Source organism: Parasteatoda tepidariorum, chromosome X1 (assembly GCF_043381705.1).
Source record: "Parasteatoda tepidariorum isolate YZ-2023 chromosome X1, CAS_Ptep_4.0, whole genome shotgun sequence".
In the NCBI taxonomy this organism is placed as follows: Eukaryota; Metazoa; Arthropoda; class Arachnida; order Araneae; family Theridiidae; genus Parasteatoda; species Parasteatoda tepidariorum.
This window is the reverse complement of record NC_092214.1, coordinates 56,888,107-56,901,815: the sequence shown is the minus strand read 5'-3', so window position 1 is coordinate 56,901,815 and position 13,709 is coordinate 56,888,107. Positions and strand designations below refer to the sequence as shown.

Genomic DNA, 13,709 nt, shown 5'->3' with positions numbered 1-13,709 from the left:
AGATTACTTGAACCCTTCTCATTACAAACTTTCTGTGACTTATTTTTTTTTTAAATTTATCATTATTTTAAAAAAAATTAGCATTATTTTTAAAAAAATTATCATTATTTTTAATTAAACTAATGTACTTGGTTTAATGTTTTTTTTACTTATATTTCTAGATATTTTTGAACTACTCTTGTGTATTACTAAATGCACAAGAGTAGACAAAAATTCTACTTGTCTGTGAATTATCCATTTTTCAAGCATAAAAAATTATGTAATACATATAAAGTAGGAAATACTAAATTAACTCTTAGGCGCCAATTTCAAATATTTAAGTGCTATGGAGACACTGTGACTTAACTAGAAGTATTTTTCTATCTTTGGAAAAGTTATCTGTACAATTTCTTTCCTTAAATCAAAACAGGAATTTCTGAATCCAGTGATTCCCATAAAAACACAGATTACTGGAAATGGTACAGAGCAGATAAATTGTATTCACTGAGTATGTTTTGTGATAAATATGAGCCTTATGTCATTTTACAGTGAGTGTACAATTAGTTTTTAATCTTAGATTAGAAATTCGAATAAGGTATTTTATGTTTTATTCTATTGATTATTGAATATGTTTTATTAATTGAATTATTATTTTAAACTCAGCTAAATAGTTAATTTTGAAAAACAGTTTTTAATTTAAAATTTCATGTGTTTCATATATAAATGTTATTTTAATTTTTCATTAAATAACTACAGTCAAATTACTGATTCAATAATTAAAGTTTACCAAGACCAAAGGACAACAAAAAACTGGAGTCAAAAATTTAAACTATATCTAACGAAGGTAATCTTCAGAATTAATGAGATTTGAATCAAAGATGTAAGTGACTAAAGTTTGCCAGCAAAAGTGAAGGAAGTTAGATGAAATTCTCTTTCATTTTTGAGTTTTTTACTTTTCGCAAGTTTTGTGTTCAAGAAAAATTTGTGCAGATGAATTAACAACGGTTATGACTGGATAACGGATGGATAACGGATAATGACTGGGGGAAGGTCATGTAGTTTCTTTTCTTTCATTATTTAACCTTTTGTATAAAATTTTCTTCTTAAACTTCTTTTACTTGTATTGTTTTATGCCAAATAGGATTTGACCTATTTTTGAACTTCAAAAAGTTTGTTTTGATTTTTTAAAAAATTAAAATAATTTTAAATACTTTTTATATTTGTTTAATTCTTTGAAGAACATATTGCTAATTAAGTAAAAAATATGTGAAGCATTAAACATTTGAGATAATAGCCATCCCTTTAATTTCAGGAAAACTGATGCAATTCCTTTTTATGATGAACGATTTTCTGGCTATGGAATGAATAAAGTAACACATATAACAGAACTTTATGCTGCCAAGTATGCAAATTTGTTGTATACCTCATAACTATTATAAATTTGTTTTTGATATGTATTTAAATATTTCTTTTAAAAATAATTCTCCCCCTCCCACAGGCACACACTATTTTAAGTTACACTCGACCTTAGTGAGTTCATATACAGTGTAAAGTCTCATATCCGGAATCGATGGGACTTCAAGAAGTCCGTATAATAGACCCCCAAGGTAAACAAAGCTTAAAATGATTTAATAAATGATCTGAATCTAAGAAGCAAAAAATAAATAAACATTATTTTTAAGAGGAATAATGTTTTAGCGTTAGAATATCTAATCAATCAAATATAAAATATTAGAAAAAAAAATTTATTGCTGAAAATATGGAAAACAAAAAAAATTTAACAGTTATGAAAGTATTAATCCGCCATTTTGAACTAGAACGATTCAAGCAGGAAGGGGAAATTCATGTCATTCTTGAACAAAGCTTAAAATGATCTAAATCTAAGAAGCAAAAAATAAATAAACATTATTTTTAAGGGGAATAATGTTTTAGTATTAGAATATCTAATCAATAAAATATGAAATATTAGAAAAAAAATATTATTGCTTAAAATATAGAAAACGAAAAAAAATTGACATATGGAAATAATAATCCGCCATTTTTAACTAGAATGATTCAAGCAAGAAAGGGAAATTCCGGTCATTCATTAAGGTGGGTAGGTGGAGGAGAAAAATTAATTTCCTCCTTATTTGTGAAAGAAAATAAGTGTAAAGAGGAGATCATTTAAGTTGAGGGTGGGGAAGTAACAAATTATTGTTTTCTCTCCATTCATTGGTTATCAATCAAGCGTAAAGGCGGGGTGCGCTGATCAGGTTCTCCTTATTTTTTCTTCTATGACTGAAAGAATCTGCTAAAGAAAGAATGTTACCCCCTTTCCCCCCCCCGCCTCCTAAATATTACATGGTATGGGGAAGAACGAATGTTTTGTTTCTCAAGGACGTGTATCCTTTTAGACCTATTCAAATTTTCCATTTTGACTCCCCCTCCACGTTAACGCTTGGCCCCTTTTACCCTTTTCCACAGTATTTCTTCTTTCAATAAAAAGGTTCCAGGAAATTCCTCTTTTACTAGCCACCTGCATGGGAAAGGAGGGGACTCAGTTGCGGTCTTTTGAAAACAAATCTCCCTCTTTTTCCTACATTCCAAGGGAGGAGCGTCACTAACGGTCACTCAATGATCTTGGTAGATCTTCACTTCCCCTTTCTGGTGATTTATGGGTTCGATGCATAAATCAGAGGTTCAGTAGTGCAAGCTAGAAAAAGAGAAAATGTGTCAAAAGACTTTTTTTTTAAAGGAAAGAGGAAGTTGGAGAGATGTTTGTTTATTTTGATTGCTAAAATGTGTCCAGGAAAGGGACGTCCGGATATGGGATGTTACACTGTACATTGATATCAAACAAATATTTAAATTAAAGACTTGTGACCCATAATTTTAAAAGAACATCCCATATTTGAGGAAACTGTAACACATCTTCAAAAATTCACTTCAATCTATCTCCATTCAATGCACATTTTTTATCACTTTGCATTTTCTATATCCATTACCGATACCTCAAATCGCATATTGTAATTAAATTAATTTTGTAACAAATGTTTCTCTAGTGATTAATTCCAGTATTATATCATACTTCTTAACAATGAATGAGTTCTACAACTTAAACAATTGACTCTCACCACTCAAAACTGTGTAGAAAAGTCAAAATTTGTCAGTTTTGTCTCTTACTACTGACCACAGAAAACATTACCCAATGTACAGAAAAGTCAAAATTTTAACTTTTCATGATTTTTATTACCATAATTTATGAAAAAAGGCTATGTTAATGAAATATAGTAATGAAAATGAGTTTAAAATTTTCTTATTGCTGTTTATTTAAAAAACATATTTTTAAAAAATTACAAATATAAAAAATGTACTAAATCTGCTTTCAAAACATCCTTAACCTTCTGCTATAAGAAAGCGTAAATAAGCAAAGAGAACATATCCTTTCTTTTTCCCCATTCATTCCACTTTCCTCATATTCTTTTTTCTTACCATTGTTGGCTATGATGATGAAATAATCCCCAGTTTTTACTTTCTTTCTTTGATAACTGTATTCTGGAGATAAAGTGGAAAATAAACTTTGAATTTTTGAACGTTAATGCATTTATTTTATTTGGTAAGATTCTCTTTATGCTTTTTTATTTTGTGTTAATTTTTACTATTTAACATTTGGGTTGTGTTTATACTTTTGAATGTATTTCTTTTTAATTTGTTAGGCTCACTAAGTTGCTCCAATTATTGAATTGAAATTTATTTTACCTCATAAAAATAAACGATGCTAAGCAATTGTTTTCAATATGTCTATAGGGATTTAAATCAATTACATTCTGCTTAAGGGTTACTCAAAAATTGTAAAAAATTTTATCCCTGAATTCTAGAACAAGTTTTTAATCTCATAAAACCTATTTTTTTGGTTAATAACTTTCCAATAATATGTTTACAAATTTTTTTTTTCATCTTCTTTTTGCTACCATTGCTTCAAACATGTTTGTGTTTTAAATGTTTTACTAGTAAAAATGCAGAAACATTTAATTGTATTGTCACTTACATTTATTTCTGATATTACTTTCAAACAATAAAATTATATGTTTTTGTTTCATCCCAATAAATTATTTTACATTCCTCATAATTTACTTGTTTTTAGTTCTTGAGTTCATCATTTAGAATAGTTTAAAAACTGTTTGCTTAAGTCTTTAAAATTTCTGTTTTTAAATTGTTTCATCATATTTACTAATTGATTTATAAAAATGTAAGAATCAAATTTTGTTTGTATTCTTATTTAGTATGCATTATTAAATTTTTCGTCATAAGAATATCTTAAAATTATGCAAAAAAAAAAAAATTTTAGTAGCTTAAATTTAGTAACTTTTTTTAGCAACTTAAAATTTTCTCTGAAGCTACAAAACAAATAATAAAAATCTCAAACAAAAAGTTGAAGTCTCAGTTACAGACTTAATTTTGATTTCGTATTATAATTTCCATTTTTTCTAAAATGGAAACATTTTAAATTAGACTACAAAGCATTCATCGTTGGAATCATTACAAATGAAACTAGAGACAATACTAACATGAAACAATTATGTATCTTCTATGTTGCATAGTTAGTGTTTTTTACAGCCTACAATAAATAGTTATTATCTTGCTGATAAAATTTTGTAACTAATTGAAATGTTCTTTATATTTTACAGTTACACATTTGTTGTACTTCCGGATGTTTGGGTTTTACATTTACCTCATAAAATTTCATCTTATGCAGTTGGATTTCTTCAGGTATAATGCCTTAAACTATTATTTTTTATTAATTTTGAACATGTAAACGGCAATATTATTCACTTTATGTGTATTAAAGTGTAGATATGTTCTATTTAAAATAATTCTATGAATATTGCCAATCACTGTGGCAAAGGAACAAACACGTTTCTTATTATCTAATTTCGATCAATAATTAACTATATTTCTTCGAAGCTTTATTACTTTTTTCTTGAACTATATTTTAATAATTTGTACTAATTATTCAGACAATTGAAAATGCATTTATTATATGCATTGCAGTTGAAATTGTATTTATTATATGCATTGCAGTTGAAAATGCATTTATTATTTAGAGTTTTGTTTTTCAATTACTAACGATTAGAACAAAAAAAAAATTCTAAGCTAAGTAATTTTTAAGCCACCACAGAAAAAAAAAACTCTTTAGGAAATATTCGTCTGATGATTATTCAGCAGGAAAATCAAGAATATCTGAGAAAGTTTTGAATATATTACTATGTAGTTTTTTATTGCATTTATTTAGAATGAATACAAAAAAAATGTGTTTTTCAATTAGCTTGAGCAAAATCAATTTTTAGTTGAATCTTAAATTTTTTTTATACATTATTTGTTGTTTTTACTGTATGATGAAAGCATCTGTCAATCAATTATCATTTGGGTATTTTTACCGTGTTACCTCTTTAGGAGTCGTTCTTTTTCTGACTTATTTTGGCTAACCTCTATTTCACTCTCATCTCTCTTGAAATTGCATCTTTAATTCATTCTCCAATGGCCCAATTTCTGGTAACCCTCACTAACAGTAGAGTCAAATGTGCCAATGAATTTCAGGGCATTATATCTTCATAGCAGATTTGGGCCAGAATTTTTTTCCTCGGCTGAAAATATTGAAATAATTTTTCTATTTCATCTTGATAAATGGCTACTAAGTTAAACATTTTTTAAAAAATTCAATTTAATAATTAGGTATAAATTACAAAATAAACTTGAATTTGAAAGTTTTCCACAGCCATATAAAATATTTGCATGCTTTTAAAAATGGCAAAAGGATAATATATATTGAACCAGGTAAAGTTTCTGCTATATTTTAAGAAAAATCTATTTAAAAACACCTTGGCAGTTTGTTCTATAATTATAATGTACCTGCTCATTTTATCTACCTGCGCAAAGTTTGTAATATTTAAGTTGCTCATTTTAGAAAGAAATATATATTAAATTCATTAAAATATCAAAATTTACTTGTATTATTTAGTAACTTAATACTTCTACTCCATGCCCAAAAATAAGGTTAAGGTGTAAAAGAAAATTAACCCCACATTTTTAAATTTAAACACACTTCTCTACAATAGTCGCATGCTTTAAGATATCTTCAAAATAATAAAAAGACACAAAGAATTCATAGAAAAAAGTCAGTTAAAAAAATTATTGATCAGAGTCAGTTTAAAAAGAATTTATAAAAAAAAGGAATTTATAGATTAAAAAGAATGTATTGATACAAGTTTCTCACAGCCTAGGCATTTGAGGAAAGTGGTTTCAAATCTGTATTTTTTTCTATATTCAGATAATTTATCAGTATAATTTGTTACAATTCTGAAAAGCAATTTTATTGATTTATCATTGCAGCAATAAATTGATGTAATTGCAACAATTATTTGTAGCCATATCGTTTGTTTTTTCAGATAATGTACATTTTATATGTAATTCTGTTAATAGTCAGCAATAATTAATGGGTCATTCATCTATTTATCATTTTCAGTAAATTCAGTAACAAATTTTATGGGATGATATCAAATCATATATTTTGAAATTTAGTAGAATGATTTTTCTGTTTCGGTTTATTTAAACCTTATTTATCCTGATTGATTATTCAATAATCACAGACATTTTTTATGAAAAGCTGAAGACTATTCACAAAATTAATTTTATTGGAAAACGTTCAGTCTTGTACTCACTTTATGTCTTCTTTATTTGAAACTATTGAAACTGATCAATGGATTAAAAAGGACTTAAGCCTAATTATAAATTTTAACACAAATATTTAATTAAGATATTATTAACTAAATGAATCTCTTTTTTTATAAGTATCTGCTTTGTCATTTTCAATTAATTTTTAAATTTTAAAAGAAATAAGAAAATGATAATTTGTGTGTTATCAATTTATTACCTGTTCCATTAAATTCACATTATAATTTTTTTCTCAATTTCATATATTTTTATAAGTTCTGTCTGTAAATATTAATTAAATAAGGAATACTATTTTTGCATCAAAAATGAAGTATTATGTGTGTTCGATACGAAATGATTGATTTCTACGCTGGTTCGTTTGTTTACAAATGATTAAAATAGAATGGACTGTATTAAAGATTTTTATTATGATTGGTGCTACGAGCACGCTCATGCTATAAGATCAACAACTAATTTTCAACTCATTAGGGTTACAACAAACGGTGGCGAGGATGCTGAGACAAAGATGCCAAGTTGGCGCTATATTTCTGAGATATTGAACAATGTGAAAGACATTTGTTCCCTTTTTTCTATTTTCATCCTATTTTTCAGTGTTTTGGTCCCTTTTGTGATTGAAAAACTATTGAATTGTGACAGTGGCATACATAGACAGCTATTTTATTTGTTATTTACTTTCTTTTATTTTTTATTACTCTTATAATGCAGATTTTGATATAGTAATTTAAACTTTTCCATTTTATTTTCAGAACCCTCACCAACGTCTCCTAAACAGAGTTGAAAGATTTGAATTCATTTCTAACATTATGAAACAATACAAAACTGGAAACTGTAAAACACTATAAGTGTACTTACACATCATATAATAAACTTTTGCAACTCTTGACTCCTCGATTTTCTTTCGTTGCTAAGTAGTTAAAAACTTTTGCTGCTCTGAATCCACAGCAGACATAAGATTTTGAACCTAGCAGTTACCCATAAAGCTATACTCAATAGTCTCCTCAAGTGTGTGTGTGTTTTTTCTTTTCATCCTGCCTACTTTCCTGGATTCTTAAGCCATTACATGTTCCTCAGAGATCTAAAGTATGGATATATATGCAAATTTTATTTAGTTATAAGTATTTAACCAATTCAGCATTGTAGACAAACCTCATTTTGTCCCATATTCAATGGTGTATGCAAAGGGGAGTTGGGGTTCAACTCCACTCCTTCTACGTTTGGTTGCTTTCAATAATTGGGAAATTAGAACCTATTACTTTTTTTAAAAATAATATTTTTTGTTTCATTTCCTAATTTTCTTTTATTATGAGATTAAACAAAACAAGCCACATTAAAAAGTGTTTACAAAAATTAAATAATTGATACTTGGCATAATTCGAGCCTTCTTTCAAAAAAGCAATAAATGCTTTTGACACATTGATATTGATGCTTAAAGTATCCTTATCCCACTCCAAGGAGCCATCTGATCCCCTATCATAGAATAGCTACTCATTTAAGCAGTCCTTTTTACTTCTTTAAATAGCTTCTATCATATCTATGATCCGGTGCTCCGATGGAACCAATACTTTGTTTAATTTCAAGTCATTAATTCTTCCAAACCGAGAACTATCGAGAATGCTGTGATATATAAACTTTTAGGGGCATGCATAGAAGAGCATTTTTTGAGGAGCACTTTTGTGAGCTTACTGTTGTATGTTAGTTCTGCTCTTGTAATATCTGAAATCGATTATTAAAGATGGCTACTCAAGTGTTGTTAATTAATTAAAATGCCAGCACTGTCAAAGTGAACTGTAACTATATTTTTAATCCCTTGCACTTCAAATTAGATATGAACAATTTATTTCTTCCTTTACTTTTCCATATGTGTTGACAATGAGTAAAATGCTGAAGTAAAAAGTATGAAACGTGAACATTTTATATTCTAATATAAATGTATTATCACTGCATTCATAATTTGACTCATATGTGTGATAATGAATTAAAATTCTTTTTATTTTATTGAATCCTTAGTGGATATTACACACTATAAAAAAAATTTATTGTCTTTCTCATCACTATTGGATACTTCATACGCTCATGATCTTCAATCCTTTATCCATTTTTAATGGATATTCATCTACTGTAAAACTCATCCACTAATTTTAAAGAACTCATTCTAAAGACAAGTGAGCCTTAAGCATATTTCAATAAAGAACTCAAAAAATTTTCATCATTATCATTTTGATATCCTCGGCATCTTAAAGATGTTGAAATAATAAAACTGATTTAGAATATCACTTGGAAAACTGGAACATAAAAAAATATTAAATCAAGAATGTCAAAACGAAATAATCAAAAAGAGAAGTGTATCAAGAACCCATGTTACAGAACAGTTTCATTAAAAAAAAAAACTTAAGTCCATGATTGATTACTCTAATTCTTCCGAGGAAAATAATAAAAAAACATAAGATGTTGATTGTTTATATTGCAATGATATGTTTTCTAACTCAAAAAAGAAGTGTAGAAAAGTGTTTTTGCTTAGCTCACAAAAACTTCAGTGGAAAGGGAGGAAGAAGAGAACTACTTAGCGAGTGAATTTTGAACATAATACTCTTAAGTGTCTTATAAAAGAAAAAAATTTTTGTCTACTAATATTTTTTCTCTGAAATTTTAGTGTTTTTAAATTTCTTCTAGAGTTAACATATGCATCTAGAGTGAGGTAAGACTGGGTGACTTGAATTTTTTTTAAAAAATCATTTATCAAAGAAGTTGTGCATCTAAGACTTTTCAGGAATACCATAGTGTACACAAATAACTTCTTGATTAAATTCGACAGTTTCTAGGGCTAAAAGTTTAGCTCCAACGAAACTTCAAATTATTGCTATACCCCATTTTTTCTTTTTTTACTCCAAGCTTTAAAAATATTAAACAGTTTATTAAAAGAGCTGAGGCTCTTGCGAGAGGTCCAACAAAGTAAGGCCAAGCTTGCATGACAGTATGGATATGATATAACAAATGTGTAAAAGTAGTTGTACATTTATTTAAATCCATATCTAAATTAAGTGAACATTTTCTTCTCTTATCAACCATTTTAAGTTTAAAAAGGAATCACACTACTTAACTAAATGGGATACTACTTCCTGCCCTTGAAAAATGATTCAGATAAAAAAGTTTTAGATCACTAGAGCAATATACATGAACGAACTATATATAAAAAGCTTTGACCTCTACCCCATAAAAGGCCCTGAGCAAAACATATTATTAAAAAAAAAATCTCTCGTTATTATTCCTAAGAATTTAGAGGATGTTTTTTTTTTAATTTAATAGATGATTACCTAGGCATGGTTTCTAAAGGTCCCCGAGCAAGAAACATTTTCTTAGTTTAAAACATGAAATTTTAATGATTATTTAATCTTTTAAATGCACAACTTTTTACTTTTAGAGGCATTGCGTCTGATATATGGTTGATAAAAATTAATCGATGGCATTATCTCCGAAAAAAAATTATCGTTTAATCTATATAAAAAATCTAAGCAAAATTTTAGCAATGCACTTAGTGATTCATTAAGTTAGAAGCCCCACATCACGTAAGAAGATATGAAAAAGAAAAATAGTATTTGATTTGGAAATAAATCATCAAAAAATAATCTCCTTACCAGGAACATCACGCAAGAAAAATTGTTTATAAACCACAATAGTAAACAAAGGGAAAAAATATTAAATCATTTTAAATGATTATTCAGGCAACTCATTAAATGCAAAATACCTCACATATATGTTATTGATAAAAAAAATAAACACAATGACAAATGTCAAAAAAAAATTTTTAAAAATAAATATTAAGGACCCGCGGGGGATTTATTATATTAAGGGAATAAGAGATTATGATTTATATAAGAAATCTTATGATTTCTAGTTAGAAAATAACATACAGTAGGAAAAGGGTGAGACAATTTTTGTGCAATAAATTTGTATCTTATCACTTTGATACTGATTTTTTTATTTGGACTAATTAAGATTATTTATTAGATATAAGATGAGAATTAAAATTATTAATTAGTTTCTGAGAATGAAATGTGTGTTTTTGTTAATACAGATTAAAATACCGAAACTTTGTGATGGTTCAGATTAAGACCTACCCCTCCATTCTTATCAATATAACTTGAAATATTTTGAAATAACAAATCATTGACTTTTCTTTATAACATTAAAACTTTTCAGAGGAGTAGAGGGAAGAAGCTAGACATAGAACCAGTGTTTTTGACAGATGGAATAGTCGAGAGTTGCGATCGTGAGTTTTGACCATGGAGGATAAAGTAGCCCCACTCTAATATCCAAGGTCTTGTCTCGATCGGCATCAGGGGAGAATAAAGACAAAAGCCAACTAAAACGGGAAGGAGCTTTTTAACTGTTTCGTTATCATAGTTTATGTTTGCCTCATATGGAAGAAATTTCCGAAGTTTGGAAAGTAGTTCAACCGGTTCGACTCGAGCTCGCAACAGTCCCGCAGTGGATTGATCTTAAGACACGGTTCCCAGCAGGTCACCGAAGTCAAGCATCAGTGTGCGGGTGGGTGACCACTTGGATCAATCTGTGTAAGGACTGAGGGTGTGTGATATCGGTCCTCGTTTAACTCTTCCACAGTAAAGTGCTCGACTTCACTTGCAGGTTGTCGGGCTACTGAAGTGGGAGTGCCATCCCCTCTGCAGAGGATCGAAATTGTGATGGCATGTCTTCGGATCAACCTCAGGGATGTTTCCCAGACAGTCGCCAATAGCCCATTGTGTAGCTCTAGTGCGATGTAAATGAACTACAACAGCAACAACGAGATCGCTTCGCTCGAATACGCCACCTGGGACGAAGACCGGTTCCATGTATTGACGATCCTCCCTTTCCTCTCCTTCTCTTCGTAGTTGTATAGGAATGTTTTACTACATTTTCCCCTTCCATAATATTTTTTTGTATTTAATTGACAAAATGTTTTTTTTTAATTTCTGCAACGTTTTCTTTTAAAGCTATGTTCAATGTAGTTTTTAGTTCCATATAGTTATCTAACTTAAATTTTTTTTAATCAATTTGAAAATCAAGACTGAAACTAGCGTACTTTCTTTTCCTATGAGTCTCCACAGGCTAATGGAAAAAGTATACGAAGTGTTGCTATAGGTAGAGAGCTCTGCTCTACGCCCCCTATAGCTCATTTCGATCTCCAATTACATAAAAAGCTCTGCTTTGGGCATGTTTGAGAAAGAGAAATCCTCTTCACGCGCTTTAAAATCAGTTTTTGCTTATGTTCAGAGTAAAGATGAAGCTTCAATGAGGAAATTTTTTACGTTGAGGTGTTAAGCTTAGTTAACAGTGTGTCCCGCAGTGGACTGATAGTTAAGACACGGTTCCCAGCAGATCACTGAAGTCGAGCATCACTGGCTGCTGTCAATGTGCGGGTGGGTGACCACTTGGATCAGTCTGCGTAGGGACTGAGGGTGTGCGGTATTGGTCCACGCTAAACTGTTCTACCGTAAAGCGCTCGACTTCACGTGCAGATCGTCGGGCTACCGAAGCGGGGATGTCATCCTCTCTGCAGAGGATCAAAATTGTGATGGCATGTCTTCGCATCATCCTCAGGGATACTTCCACGACCGTCGCCAATAGCCCATTGTGCAGATCTAGTGCGATTTAAATGAACAACAACAACAGTGTACTTAGATTCGTCACAAAATAAAAAGTTTATGAGTTGTCTATTGGTGAAATATATTTCCTTGCTAAAAAATCACCAAACAGCTTTTCCTTCTCTCTTGATGGCAATCGGAAGTGCATGAATTGCTAACCGAGAGAACGGTCTTTAGGAGGTCATTCAAACCACATCTGATTGCCATAAGTCCCTCAGTGAACTGATAGTAAAGACGTGACTCTCAGTAGAACACCAAAGACAAGCATCACTAGCTGCTGTCAGTAAGCGGGTGGATGACCACTTCGATCTGCCTGCGTAGGAACCAAGGGTGCGCTTTATTGGTCCTAGTTAACTGTTCTAACATAAAGTGCTTGACTTCGCTCGCTGGTCATCCAGCTATCAAAGCAAGGGAGTCGTCCACTATGCAGAGGATCAAAATTGCGACGACGTGTCTTTGGATCATCCTCAGGGATGTTTCCCAGACCGTCGCCAATAGCCCATTGTGTAGCTCTAGTGCGACGGTAATAAAGTACCTACCTCCCTACCTAGTTGCCCTAGACACGCATTTTATATTTTAGAAACTACTTGTTAAGGTCGGTTCTTGCTGTATACGGCTCATGCAATTCCGATTATTGACGAGGGAGAATTAGAACCTGTTTGGTGAACATTTTTTCTGCTTGGGCTACAGGTGGCAATGCAATGGCAATACTGCACATGCTTTCACGCGCGTGGAGATTCATCGGAGTTGTTGTTGTAGTTAATTTACGTAGCACTAGAGCTGCACAATGGGCTATTGGCGACGGTCTGGGAAAGAAATTAAGAAAATTTGACTTAGGTTTATCCCTCCGATTATTTCATGCTTACGAGGCGATGTGTGAACAGGCTAAATATTCTATGAAGTTTTATTTGTGATTTATGTTTAAATTTTCGCAGGATTTTACCATTCATTAGTGTTTTCGGTAATTTATAAATTCTAACATGTCGTGAACCACAGCATAAATAAGGTTAGCCATGTTTTCTGTGTTATCCCTTATTTGGCTATATTTGTGTAAAATAGCACCGTTTTTTTTGAGGGGGGGGGGTAACATAGTAAGCTTGCGGAATCTTCCAAATTGATATGTTGTTAGCCTATATGGCAACGTTACTTTTAAAAAGTAACGAGTAAAAGTACAAGTATTTTTAAAAAAAGTAGCGAGTAAAAAGCTCTTATTTTAAAAAGTAACGAGTAAAAAGTACAAGTACTAAACAAAAAAAGTAACGATTTAAAAGTACATTTCTAGGAAATCGAAAATTCAAAGTAACCTAAAATTTTATTGAATAATATTCTTATGTTCTTCAATATGTTCTTTAATGTTTTTTCAAAATTGTTGTTATT

At 30.2% G+C, this 13,709-nt stretch overlaps 1 protein-coding gene across 1 annotated transcript in view; it reads left to right on the top strand.

Moving 5' to 3' along the window:
- LOC107449355 (xylosyl- and glucuronyltransferase LARGE2) overlaps nt 1-7,573 on the top strand; it is a 33,571-nt gene extending 25,998 nt beyond the window's left edge. Inside the window, exons 11-14 of the mRNA XM_016064859.3 lie at nt 410-527; nt 1,292-1,381; nt 4,647-4,728; nt 7,437-7,573. Of these exons, the coding sequence (XP_015920345.1) occupies nt 410-527; nt 1,292-1,381; nt 4,647-4,728; nt 7,437-7,532 (386 nt within the window). The 3' untranslated portion in view covers nt 7,533-7,573. The remainder of the gene's footprint in view (nt 1-409; nt 528-1,291; nt 1,382-4,646; nt 4,729-7,436) is intronic.
- Nucleotides 7,574-13,709: the final 6,136 nt, after the last annotated feature.